The sequence below is a fragment of the Elephas maximus genome, chromosome 14 (genome assembly GCF_024166365.1).
Source record: "Elephas maximus indicus isolate mEleMax1 chromosome 14, mEleMax1 primary haplotype, whole genome shotgun sequence".
NCBI classification, from domain to species: Eukaryota; Metazoa; Chordata; class Mammalia; order Proboscidea; family Elephantidae; genus Elephas; species Elephas maximus.
In genome coordinates this window covers 40729936-40741714 of record NC_064832.1, presented here as the reverse complement: position 1 = coordinate 40741714, position 11779 = coordinate 40729936, and the positions used below count along the sequence as shown (strand labels likewise).

General features: G+C 52.9%; 1 protein-coding gene across 2 annotated transcripts; it reads left to right on the top strand.

Annotated features, from left to right (window-relative positions):
* The first annotated feature begins 5815 nt into the window (after positions 1–5815).
* On the top strand, positions 5816–9803 carry PCDH8 (protocadherin 8). 2 transcript variants are annotated; one of them, XM_049853142.1, is made up of 3 exons: positions 5816–8282; positions 8742–8949; positions 9388–9803. In XM_049853142.1, exons 1-3 carry the CDS (start codon positions 5943–5945, stop codon positions 9759–9761), a joined length of 2922 nt encoding a protein of 973 aa, XP_049709099.1. In that variant the 5' UTR covers positions 5816–5942; the 3' UTR covers positions 9762–9803. The 2 variants fall into 2 exon arrangements, with proteins under 2 accessions (XP_049709099.1, XP_049709098.1); XM_049853141.1 differs by having other exon boundaries at positions 5816–8573.
* The last annotated feature ends 1976 nt before the right edge of the window (positions 9804–11779 follow it).

Sequence of the window (11779 nt, the reverse complement as noted above, 5' to 3'; positions counted from 1 at the left end):
TTTTATTATCAGTATCTTTGTAAATCCTGTCTTAGTCTTTGGGGGTTGGAACATTACATATAAACATCTGCAAGTGAACATCTGAGAATGATTACTTCAGCAAATTAAATGCTGCAACATTGTGTGTGGTGCATATTACTAACAATAAGATTAAAAAAAAAAACAAAAAACCATGGTGGTAAGTACAGTTCATGATAACTAAAATATGCCATCAGGGACTACCTGTACTTTAAAAGGGAATGACTAGCATATTTTCAGGGTTTCCAATGTACTCAATACTGTATTATCTTAGACAGTCCTCAAGACAACTTTTGTTGTTGTTGTTGGGTATTGTTGAGTTGATTACAAGGTCCTATTATAACCATTCTTGAGGATAAGGGAACTAAGATACAGAGAGATCAATAACTTGCTCAGGGCCACATAGCTCTTCAGTGATAATGTTTAGATTTGAACCCAGGCAGTCTGATTCCAGAGCCCTGGAGGCACAAACGGTTAAGCACTGGGCTGCTAACCAAAAGGTTCGCCGTTTGAACCTACCAGTGGCTCTGCAGGAGAAAAGCCCTGGAGATCTGCTCCCATAAAGACTTACAGTCTAGAAAACCCTATGACACAGTTCTACTCTGTTACATGGGGTAGCTATGAGTCAAAATAGACTTGATGGCACCTAACAAGAACAGTCTGATTCCAAAGCCTGCAGTTAACAGCTATGGTCTGCTACTTATTGGGTAAAGTAGGTCTCCCAGAGTGTCCTGACTCACAGAACACACAAAGGGATGAGTGGCCCAAGGCCTGAAAAATGTTCTAGGATTTGTGAGCATCTGGCATTGGGATCAATCCAAAATCAATGTTTAAAAAACAGTTACCTTAGACCAAAGACACAAGGGAAAGATTAGCCCAAGGGACTAATGGACCACAACTACCACAGACTGAGCCCAGAACAACTAGACAGTGCCCAGTTACCACCACCAACTGGTCTGGTAGGAATCACAATAGAGAGTCCTGGACAGAGAGGGAGAAAAATCATAGAACAAAATTCAAATTCCCAAAAAAAAAAAAAAAATCAGGTTTGCTCGTCTGACAGAGACTGGAGAAACCCCAAGAGTATGACCCCCAGACACCCTTTTAACTCAGTAACGAAGTCACTCCCAAAGTTCACCTTTCAGCCAAAGATTAGACAGGTCTATAGGGCCAGCAGAAACCCTGGTGGCATAGTGGTTAAAAGTTTGGCTGCTAACCAAAAGGTTGGTGGTTCAAATCCACCAGGTGCTCCTCAGAAACCTATGGGGCAAGTTCTACTCTGTCCTATAGGGTCGCTATGAGTCAGAATCGACTCAATGGCAATGGGTTTGTTTTTTGTTTTTTTTTGTTTCTTGGTATAGGGCCAACAATAACACCTGTGGGGAATGTGCTTCATAGTTCAATCATGTGTATGAGACTAAAGGGCACACTAGCCCAAAAGCAAAGACAAGAAGGAAGGAAGGGACTGGAAAACTGGACAAATGGAACAGGGAACCTAGGATGGAGAAGGGGAGAGTGTTGACACATTGCAGGGTTGGCAACCAATGTCACAAAACAATTTATTGTTTCATGAGAAACTAATTTGCTCTGTAAACTTTCACTTAAATCACAATTAAAAAAAAGTTACCTTCACCCCAAAACTGTCTCAGTCTGACTGCTGAGTTTGAATGGGGCTACGGAGGATGCTGTTGAGGTTGGGTATAAAGTTTAAAAGCCACGGTGCCAATACTTGGAAGCCCTGGTGGTGTAGTGGTTAAGTGCTACAGCTGTGAACCAAAGGGTCGGCAGTTTGAATCCATCAGGCACTCCTTGGAAACTCTATGGGGCAGTACTGCTCTGTCCTATAGGGTAGCTATGAGACGGAATGGACTCCACCGCACAGGGCTTGGTTTTTTTTTTTTTTTTTGGCTTGCCAGTACTGACAACTCGATATGCATACACACACACACACACAAATAGGACTTAAAAAAAGAAGAAGAGTAAGCGTTTCGAGTGTAGCAAAGAAGTGCTCGGTTGCACTTCTAGAGAGCCAATCCCAGAAAAATCTGGCGATTTAGTAATTCTAAGAACTGATTTGCAAAGCGGGGTTTCTCTACAAGAATGAATTGTATGCACCTGAAGAACTGCCTCGGTTTGGCTGAGCACTTGGTGCGAACTTCCCTGGAACGTTTATCCGATGTAATGGGCCCTGAGCTTAAAAAAAAAAAAAAGTTATAAGGTTAAAAAATAACCTCTCTCTCCATCCGTCCTTGGAATTACACTTTCCAGTGAAGTCTAGTTCCCTTTCCTGGTAGATATAATCCTAATTAAAAATAAATTACATGCTGTATAGAACTTGAAATGGAACAGATAATCCTATTACATATGAGAATATATCCTGATTTTCTTTCCCGCTAAACTGTGGGAGATAGCAGATCAGGCTGAGTCCCCCATTGTCGCCGCTTTGAAAACTTTCCGGGAGCCCTAATCCGTCACGTGACGCCCGTGTCACTATCGGGGCCTGCACGCGAGTTTCACAAAGCAGGCATTAGGCTCGGTAACAGAAACGCAGCTTTGCGGAGCCCGCACCATTTGCATTCTGAGAAAACGCCGGCCATTGTGGGGTCCTGTTTGTTCTCAGTATTGCGAGACAGTTGCCGGCGAAGTTGCTAAACCCGAGAGAAAGGAACCCTTTGAGCCGGCCCTGGCCTTTTGGTATGATAACAAGCCGATTGGGGCGGCTTTTGTGCGCCCAGATCACCGCCTGGGCGGATGGACGGGCGGGCGAGTTCCCCTCCTTCCCCTCCTCTTCCCTCTCCTCCTTCCCGGACATTTTTCCTCCCCGGGGAGTTGCTGTGCCGGCCGATGCGGTCTTTTACAACTTATTTCCATAATCTGGCGGCTGTGGGCAGCGGGGTTCGAAGCTCACTCTGCTCGCGTGCCTTCACACCTCGGCGGAGGCTCAGACAGGCCTCTGCGATCCGGCCGCAGCCGTGATGCTCGCAGCTCCCCGCCTCCGGCTCCGAGCTGCCCGGCGCTGTCGCTGTCGTTGCCTCTTCCGAGCGGCCTAGAACCTGGCAGCGGATGAAACGCAGCGGGCAGGCTCCTAGTGCTCGCTGCCGTCACACACCCCTCCTCCCGCCTCTTGGCTTTTGCCTGCTTCCCGGCTCTTCCCTTTGTCCTCCTCCAAGCACGCCTTCTTTTATTTCAGCCTTGAGAATGAGCATGCTAATTCCACTCAAAGTGGAAACGCTATGAGTAATAATAGCAGGTAATTCCGATGCTCTGGTCAAGCCAAAAAAAAAAAAAAGCTAACTTAAACAGCCGGGGCCGGAGTCCTGCAGCCCAGCCCTGAACCGCGAGGCGCGAGTGCGTAAAAACAGAAAGCCGAGCGTAGAGGCGCAGGTTGTAGGGTCGGCCTCCCAGCGACCGGCAGCCGGGCTTTGGACAGCTGTCTGCTCAAAAGAACAACTAAAGTCACCCTTTCGCTGCAATTCCGCTGGCAAGCCCTGAGTGCGGAAGCCGACCCCACTGACACCCCGGCCCTGTAGTGCCGCGCAGCGCCAGCCTGACCTCGCCGGGTTACGCCAGCGGAAGCGCGAAGGCCGCTGTCCGCCTGCAGAGTTCTGAATCTGGCCTGTTCTGGGCCCACAGGGAGAGGCGCTTGAGGAGGGAGAGAGGACCCTAGGAGCGCCAAAGGTCACCAGCAGGCCCCGGGCAGGGGTGTGGGGGATGTTTCGGGGCTTAGAAGTAGAAGGTTCTTTCGCCTGCGCAGATTCCGGAGGAATATTCGGTGGGGGCGGGGAGAGAGAAAGACGTTAAATGGCATTTGGAAGGGAAAAAAGTTCAAGAGAAGGCTGGAAACTGGGCTTCTGGGGGGAGGGGGCGGGGGAGAGGGTACCCTTTTCCACATGCTGTAGCCGCTGTAGATGCATTCCCAGGGCTGCAAGGTGGAAGAAGCAGGGAAGGGAACCGAGGGCACGACATCTCTGAGGAAGCTCCAAGCTATATACCACCTCCCTTCCCTATCCCATAAGAGCTTTTATTTATTGATGGCTAGGGCTGCATTCTCTGCTCTCCGAAAACTCCGAGGACCTTCCTCATCCTCTCCACCCCCACGGCCCTCCCAGCTCCCTGCTTGGTCTCCTTACTCTGGGGGTGCTCCTGCTCTTCTGGGAGTAGACCCCAAAACACATTCCCACAGAAAGGACGCTGGCAGCAGAACTAAAATCAGGATTCAGAAGAACGCTTACTAAATGCAGTCTGCTTATCAAACTTTTCACCTTTTCTTTTTAATTTCTTCAAGTCTGTGGCTTTTGTTTTTACCTCTCCTCCTTTGTGTGCATTTGCATAGCCTACTCAATAAAGCCCTTCACTAAAAATCAGTAAGCATCCATCTTGTTCCAGATTGGACCAGTCTCTGCGGCCTTCAAGGTGGGAGAGGAGGGCGACACCTGTAGGGGGGAGTGCAGCGCTGGGTCAGCCCCGGTACCCACCCAGCCCAGAGCTTGGCAGTGCCGGAGCTCCACACTTTGGTAGGCAGATGGTTTCGTTTCCCCAGGTTCGTGCCAGGTTTCAACTTCATGCTGCGATTTTGTTCTTCTGAAATGGGATGAGTGTTGTTTCCCAGAGCGGCCCTATTAGAACAGAAAGAAAATCCTCTAAATAGGCGGAACAGGGCATGGGGGTGGGGGGAAGTTCTCTAAATGCTCTTCAATACGAACCCGGTATTGTGTGGAATTCAGCGCCCATCATCGTTTAGCCGGAGAGTTATGGCAGTGAACGGGATGAATAGAGGAACATAATGGATACATGTGGCGTTTCTCATTATATTCAAGTTAGCCCAACTCCGCTGTGGAAACTGTTCAACTTTCTCTCCCCTTAGCTTGTCACAGTGAAATAATACAGACATTGGGGCCTCTAATGGGATGACTGCCACGCCATTCTATCTCCACTGCTAACGAGGGCTTCATAAGCCTTTGATACAGTCTGATCTTTGAAACCTTTCCAAATCTCCTCAAGCTTATGCTAAATCCTATTTGGAACTTTTTTTTTCCCCCTTGCCTGCTAGCGCCCAGGGCTTAAGAAAGCCATTTGGACAGTGACATGCATACTAACACATCGCAGGACTCTTTCCTGAAAGGGAAATGGCAGCTCTGATCACCGAGGCTCACACGAGCAAAACACAATTGCATACACAAATTTGAATAAAATCAATTTCCCCTTATCCTTCAGGCTCCTTAATCGAGAGGCTATTCCGGGCTCTGTGGGAAGCGGGAGAGGAGGCGAGCAGAGCCTCGCCCGACAGAACAAGCGTCTGTGGAGAGGGGGATGGGAGCGTTTGGAAGCCTCTGAGGTGCAAAATGCAGAGAGTAGGTGGGGGGCCCGAACCACTGGGGCGAAACCCCAGGATTTTCTCACTCAGTCCAAGCAGCCGGAGAGGAGGGGTACAATTAACAAAACCATCCGTCCAATTTACTCCTAGCTCCCTGTGCCAACTCCTCTAAATGCAGGGTGCCGGCAGGAAAGAGGGAGAAAGCAAAAGGAGTCAAAGAAACAAAGGAAAGATTCCCTAATTTTCCTCTCTTGTTTTCCCCTCTAAGCCTTTCCACATTGAAGGGATTGTCGGAGGCTGGAGGAGGGGCGGTGCGAGGGCGAGACCGCCATTGGCTGCCGGGCTCGGACGATTTGCATATCGGCGGCTATAAAGGTGGAGGCGGCGCGCGTCGGCACAGCTCCAGCGAAAGGAGGGAGAGGCGCTGAGTGAGGGCGGGTCTGCGCGTCATCAGAGCCCTCCAGAGCCGGCGAGCTGCAGCCTGCAGACTTCTCCCGCACAGGGCTCGCGAAGAGCGTGCCCTGGGGCGCCTAGGACTTAACGCCCGGACCTACAAACCAGAGAGGACTCTCTTGCTCAGCCTTTTGGAATAGCAGTTGGGGCCGGCAGCATGAGCCCTGGAAGGCTCGGGGGCAGCCCCTGCCTTTTCCTCTTGCAGCTCTTCAGTCTCTGCTGGGTGCTCTCAGTGGCCCAGAGCAAGACAGTGCGATACAGCACCTTCGAGGAAGACGCCCCTGGTACGGTTATCGGGACCCTGGCGGAGGACCTGCATATGAAAGTGTCCGGAGACACAAGCTTCCGCCTGATGAAGCAGTTCAACAGCTCGCTGATCCGGGTGCGCGAGGGTGACGGGCAGCTGACCGTCGGGGACGCGGGCCTGGACCGCGAGCAGCTTTGCGGCCGGGCTCCACAGTGCGTGCTGCCCTTCGACGTGGTCAGCTTCTCCCAGGAGCAGTTTCGGCTGGTGCACGTGGAGGTGGAGGTGAGGGACGTCAACGACCATGCGCCGCGCTTTCCCCGGGCCCAGATCCCGGTGGAGGTGTCCGAGGGCGCGGCCGTGGGCACGCGCATTCCCCTGGAGGTGCCTGTGGACGAGGACGTGGGCGCCAACGGGCTGCAGAGTGTGCGCCTGGCGGAGCCTCACAGCCCGTTCCGCGTGGAGCTGCAGACGCGCGCGGACGGCGCCCAGTGCGCCGACCTGGTGTTGCTGCAGGAGCTGGACCGCGAGAGCCAGGCCACCTACAGCCTGGAGCTGGTGGCTCAGGACGGCGGCCGCCCGCCGCGCTCCGCCACCGCTGCCCTCAGCGTGCGTGTGCTGGATGCCAACGACCACAGCCCGGCCTTCCCGCAGGGCGCTGTAGCCGAGGTGGAGCTGGCGGAGGACGCGCCGGTGGGCTCTCTGCTTCTCGACCTGGACGCCGCCGACCCCGACGAGGGCCCCAACGGCGAAGTGGTGTTCTCCTTTGGCGCTCGAACCCCGCCCGAAGCGCGCCGCCTCTTCCGGCTCGACCCGCGCTCGGGCCGCCTCACCCTGGCCGGTCCCGTGGACTACGAGCGGCAGGACACCTACGAGCTGGACGTGCGGGCTCAGGATCGCGGCCCGGGACCTCGCACCGCCACCTGCAAGGTCATCGTGCGCATCCGCGACGTCAACGACAACGCTCCCGACATCGCCATCACCCCGCTGGCAGCCCCGGGCGCGCCCGCCACATCGCCCTTCGCCGCGGCTGCCGCCGCCGCTGCTCTCGGAGGGTCGGACACGACCTCGTCGGGGGGGTCTGGGAGTCCGGAGGCTGTCGCCACGTCGCTGGTTCCGGAAGGGGCGGCGCGAGAGAGCCTGGTGGCACTGGTCAGCACCTCGGACAGGGACTCGGGCGCCAACGGGCAGGTGCGCTGCGCCCTCTACGGGCACGAGCACTTTCGGCTGCAGCCGGCCTACGCTGGCAGCTACCTGGTGGTGACCGCGGCATCTTTGGACCGCGAACGCATCGCCGAGTACAACTTGACGCTGGTGGCAGAGGACCGCGGCGCGCCCCCGCTGCGCACCGTGCGACCCTACACGGTGCGCGTGGGCGACGAAAACGACAACGCGCCGCTTTTCACGCGGCCGGTCTACGAGGTGTCGGTGCGCGAGAACAACCCTCCCGGCGCCTACTTGGCCACCGTAGCCGCCCGAGACCCGGACCTGGGACGCAACGGCCAGGTCACCTACCGACTGCTAGAAGCCGAGGTGGGCCGAGCAGGGGGCGCAGTGTCCACCTACGTCTCGGTGGACCCGGCCACTGGGGCCATATATGCTCTGCGCAGCTTCGACTATGAGGCGCTGCGCCAGCTCGACGTGCGTATCCAGGCGAGCGACGGCGGCTCCCCCCAGCTTTCCAGCAGCGCCATGGTGCAAGTGCGGGTGCTGGACCAGAACGACCACGCGCCAGTCCTGGTGCACCCGGCGCCGGCCAACGGCTCCCTAGAAGTGGCAGTTCCCGGACGCACGGCCAGGGACTCAGCGGTGGCGCGTGTACAGGCCCGGGACGCGGACGAAGGCGCCAACGGGGAACTGGTCTTCGATCTGCTGCAGCAGGAGCCGCGCGAAGCCTTCGCCATCGACCGCCGCACGGGGGAGATCGTGCTCACTGGGGACCTCTCGCAAGAGCTGCCCGGCCGCGTGTTCCGGGCGCTGCTGGTAGTTTCCGACGGCGGCCTCCCCCCTCTCTCTACTAGCGCCACCGTCAGCTTCGTAGTAACAGCAGGCGGAGAGCGCGGGCCGGAGGGGTCTGGCAGTGCTAGGGGCACGGAGCGCTCCCGCCCGCCCGGCTCTCGGCTCGGGGCATCGGGGCCAGCGCTGCAGTGGGACACGCCGCTGATCGTCATCATCGTGCTGGCCGGGAGTTGCACGCTGCTGCTCGCCGCCATCATCGCCATCGCCACCACCTGCAACCGCCGCAAGAAGGAGGTGCGCAAAGGGGGGGCCCTCCGGGAAGAGCGGCCCGGGGCGGCGGGCGGCGGATCCTCGGCTCCCGGCTCCCCGGAGGAGGCCGCCCGGGGAGCCGGGCCCAGGCCCAACATGTTCGACGTCCTCACCTTCCCTGGCAGTGGCAAAGCGCCCTTTGGCAGCCCCGCGGCCGACGCGCCCCCACCCGCGGTCGCCGCGGCCGAAGTGCCGGGCTCGGAGGGCGGCAGCGCCACGGGGGAAAGCGCCTGTCACTTCGAGGGGCAGCAGCGGCTCCGCGGCGCGCACGCCGAGGTGAGGCCTTCCTTCGGCTGGGCGCCCCCCTCCGTGCTCTGCGGACAGGCTGGGGGAAGGAACAGGAGGGCTCGGGGAGGTCGCGCTCAGGAGACGCTTAACTTATGGTACTTCTTTTTGTTTTTGTTTCTTGTCCAACTCTCGAACCCACCCTATTCCCTGCTGCAGCCCTACGGTGTCTCCCCCGGCTTCGGGAAGGAGCCGGCGCCCCCTGTGGCCGTCTGGAAGGGGCACTCGTTCAACACCATCTCCGGCCGAGAAGCGGAGAAGTTCAGCGGCAAAGACAGCGGCAAAGGGGATAGTGATTTCAACGACAGCGATTCCGACATCAGCGGGGATGCTCTGAAAAAGGATCTCATCAACCACATGCAGAGTGGTGAGGACTCTTCTTCCCCACCAAGTTCAGCGTTCTTCCCCTCCCGCCTTGCTTCCCTCCTCTCATCTCGGTTCCCAACCCCCTTCTCGCTCCCAATTTTTTCCCCCACTCCTCTGAGTGGCGAACCCAGGCTTGCCTCATACAGTAAATTTCAAAATACCCAGTCGAGGCAGCTCCACCATTTGAGTAATGTACACTCCCACCCTGTTAGGCGGAGGGAGGGGTGGTGCTAGCCAGATAAAGATGCGGCGCCAGCTTGCTGTTAAGGTGATTTCACAGGAAGCCATGCGCCTTTCAAATCTTGAGTCACAGTGTTCATCTTCTTACATGCTTTTCTCTTCAGCCTCCCTGACCCTGTCTGACATTCTGAAGATGGAGGCCCAGGTGTGTTAATCCCAGTAATAACCATCATGCTCTCTTCCCTTACTCTTACGCTAGGACTGTGGGCGTGCACCGCGGAGTGTAAGATCCTCGGCCACTCAGACCGATGCTGGAGTCCCTCCTGCGGGGGGCCCAATGCGCCTCCTCTGCCTCACCCACCAGCCCAGATGTCCACCTTCTGTAAGAGCACGTCCCTGCCTCGGGATCCCCTGCGAAGGGACAATTACTACCAGGCCCAGCTGCCCAAGACAGTGGGGCTGCAGAGTGTCTATGAGAAAGTGCTGCACAGGGACTATGACAGGACAGTCACTCTCCTCTCCCCGCCCCGCCCGGGGAGGCTCCCAGACCTGCAGGAGATCAGCGTCCCTCTCTACCAGTCCCCCCCTGGTAGGTACCTGTCCCCGAAGAAGGAGGCCAATGAAAATGTGTAATCCCACGCTGCATGTCTTCACACACATACAGGCCATTCTGAGAAGCCCCTAAGTTAATTGACCGGTGTCAGTGTTGTATATATAAATATGCAAGACGTGCCTTAAAATGAAGTTGTTGGAAGCTGTTTCCAATCACATGAGTACTGTTTGGTATTTGCAAACAAACGGAAAAAAGTAGTCAATGTAACTTTTATGAAATGTGTGCAGTATTTAATTTTTCTTATCATGCTATGGATTTTAAGTTCACTTTCGGCTTGCCGTTTTCTTAGTGTTTTTAACCTGTACATTGTGTAATGTAATGTTTGTATATAATTAAATTTTGTTATATTTTTATATACTAAAAGCTAAAGTGGACGTTATTGCCAAAGGAACTGTCTGTAAGACAAAAAAAAAAAATATGTTGGAATTACTGAATGGAAATTTCTTTCATCTGAAACAATCTAGTGTTTGAGAAATTTTGCCTTGCCAAGTATAACTTGTATATCTTGAGTCTGTGGTAGATTTCAAGTTCAATGTTATTTAATTACATTTGGATTTCTGTAAACCATGTCACTTATAAGCACAGTAATAAAGGATTTGTCATGTGTTTGAAGAATCTGCTAATTGCTTTTCATGGAGTTACCTATAGTCAGACATCAACAGATAATTTGAGTACCAGAATTAAGCCTTCTTTCAAGTTCTATTTATTTGAGCCAGTTCAAATAATTAATGTTCATGGCAATATTAAACCTCTGAGAGATCAACTATTGGGAAATTTCACCAAGTTATTAAAAATACTTGTTTTTTTTTAAAAAAGTGTGTGCATCTTCATATATATCAAGCACTCTATAAAATTCCTGCCCTAATTTATTCACTCAGTGAGTATTTATTAAGCATCTACCAAAAAGTGGAGGAAAGCTAAGTTAGGGTTGTTCATTCATTAAGTAAGCAAACATCTGCAGAGTATTACAAGCTGCCATTAACTCCTCTAGGAGCTGGAGACCAAAGGCGAAGAAGACATAGTCCCAGTGAGCTCTTAGCATATCAGGGATGCTGGTATTAAAAAGACACCCAAGTTTATGGGTGAAATGGCATGATGCCAAAGATTTGCTTTAAAATATTCCAGGAAAAGAAAAAACAGGAGGGGTGGGAATATGAAACGATTGATAAAACGTTTGTCAGTGCTGGTATGGGTGCGTGTAGGAAGATTCATTATTTCTATCTCTCAATTTATGTGTTTATATCTGATAGCGTATATAATAGAAGGTTAAATTAAAAAAAAAAACACTCTAGAGGTATAAAGCCATATAATAAACAGAAAAAAAATTTACCCTTCCCTAAACTTCTGCAATTTCTTTCTAGCCAAATATTTCTGTTTCAGGAATACCTGCTCTTAACAATGCACTCTTTTCATTTGCAAATTAAAATGGTGATGATAATGAGAGCTAGCATTTACTGAGTGATCTTTGTGACTGGAGCTCCATAAAAAGCACTCTGTAAGAATTAATTCATTTCATCCTCACAGCTACCCCCATGAGAGGGGAAGTATCATCTCCATTTTGCACCGGGAGGTTAGGTAAAGTGCCCAAAATCATAGTCAGGTGACTGTCCAGGGTGAAATTCCAGGCCAGTTTAGGGCAGAAAAATGATGTAGTGAAAAAAGTTTGTTTTTCTTTTTCTTTTTTTAATAAACATGAAAGAGTTAGGTGAAAAAGTCCCAGTGCATTGCCTTTACTGCCTGATTATTGTTTAGTCCTTTGTATTTGTGAAGTGCCTGTGTTCCTTTATTACTAATTATAGAGTGTGAGGCACCATAATGAATAGAGAAGCCCTCCAAGCTGCCTGTTGAAGTCATAATTGAAACCAGTGGTGGCTCCAAGCTGAACAGCAGGGTAGGTGCACACAAGTGCTTCGCCACCCACCGCCTGTGCAAAGTTCAGTGGTTTCTTCAGGCAACCGAGCTGCGCATGCGCCTGAGGAACTCAGCCTTTGCAGGCCTCAGGTCTTTAAAGAAACCTGTTCATCCAGAGCCATGATGA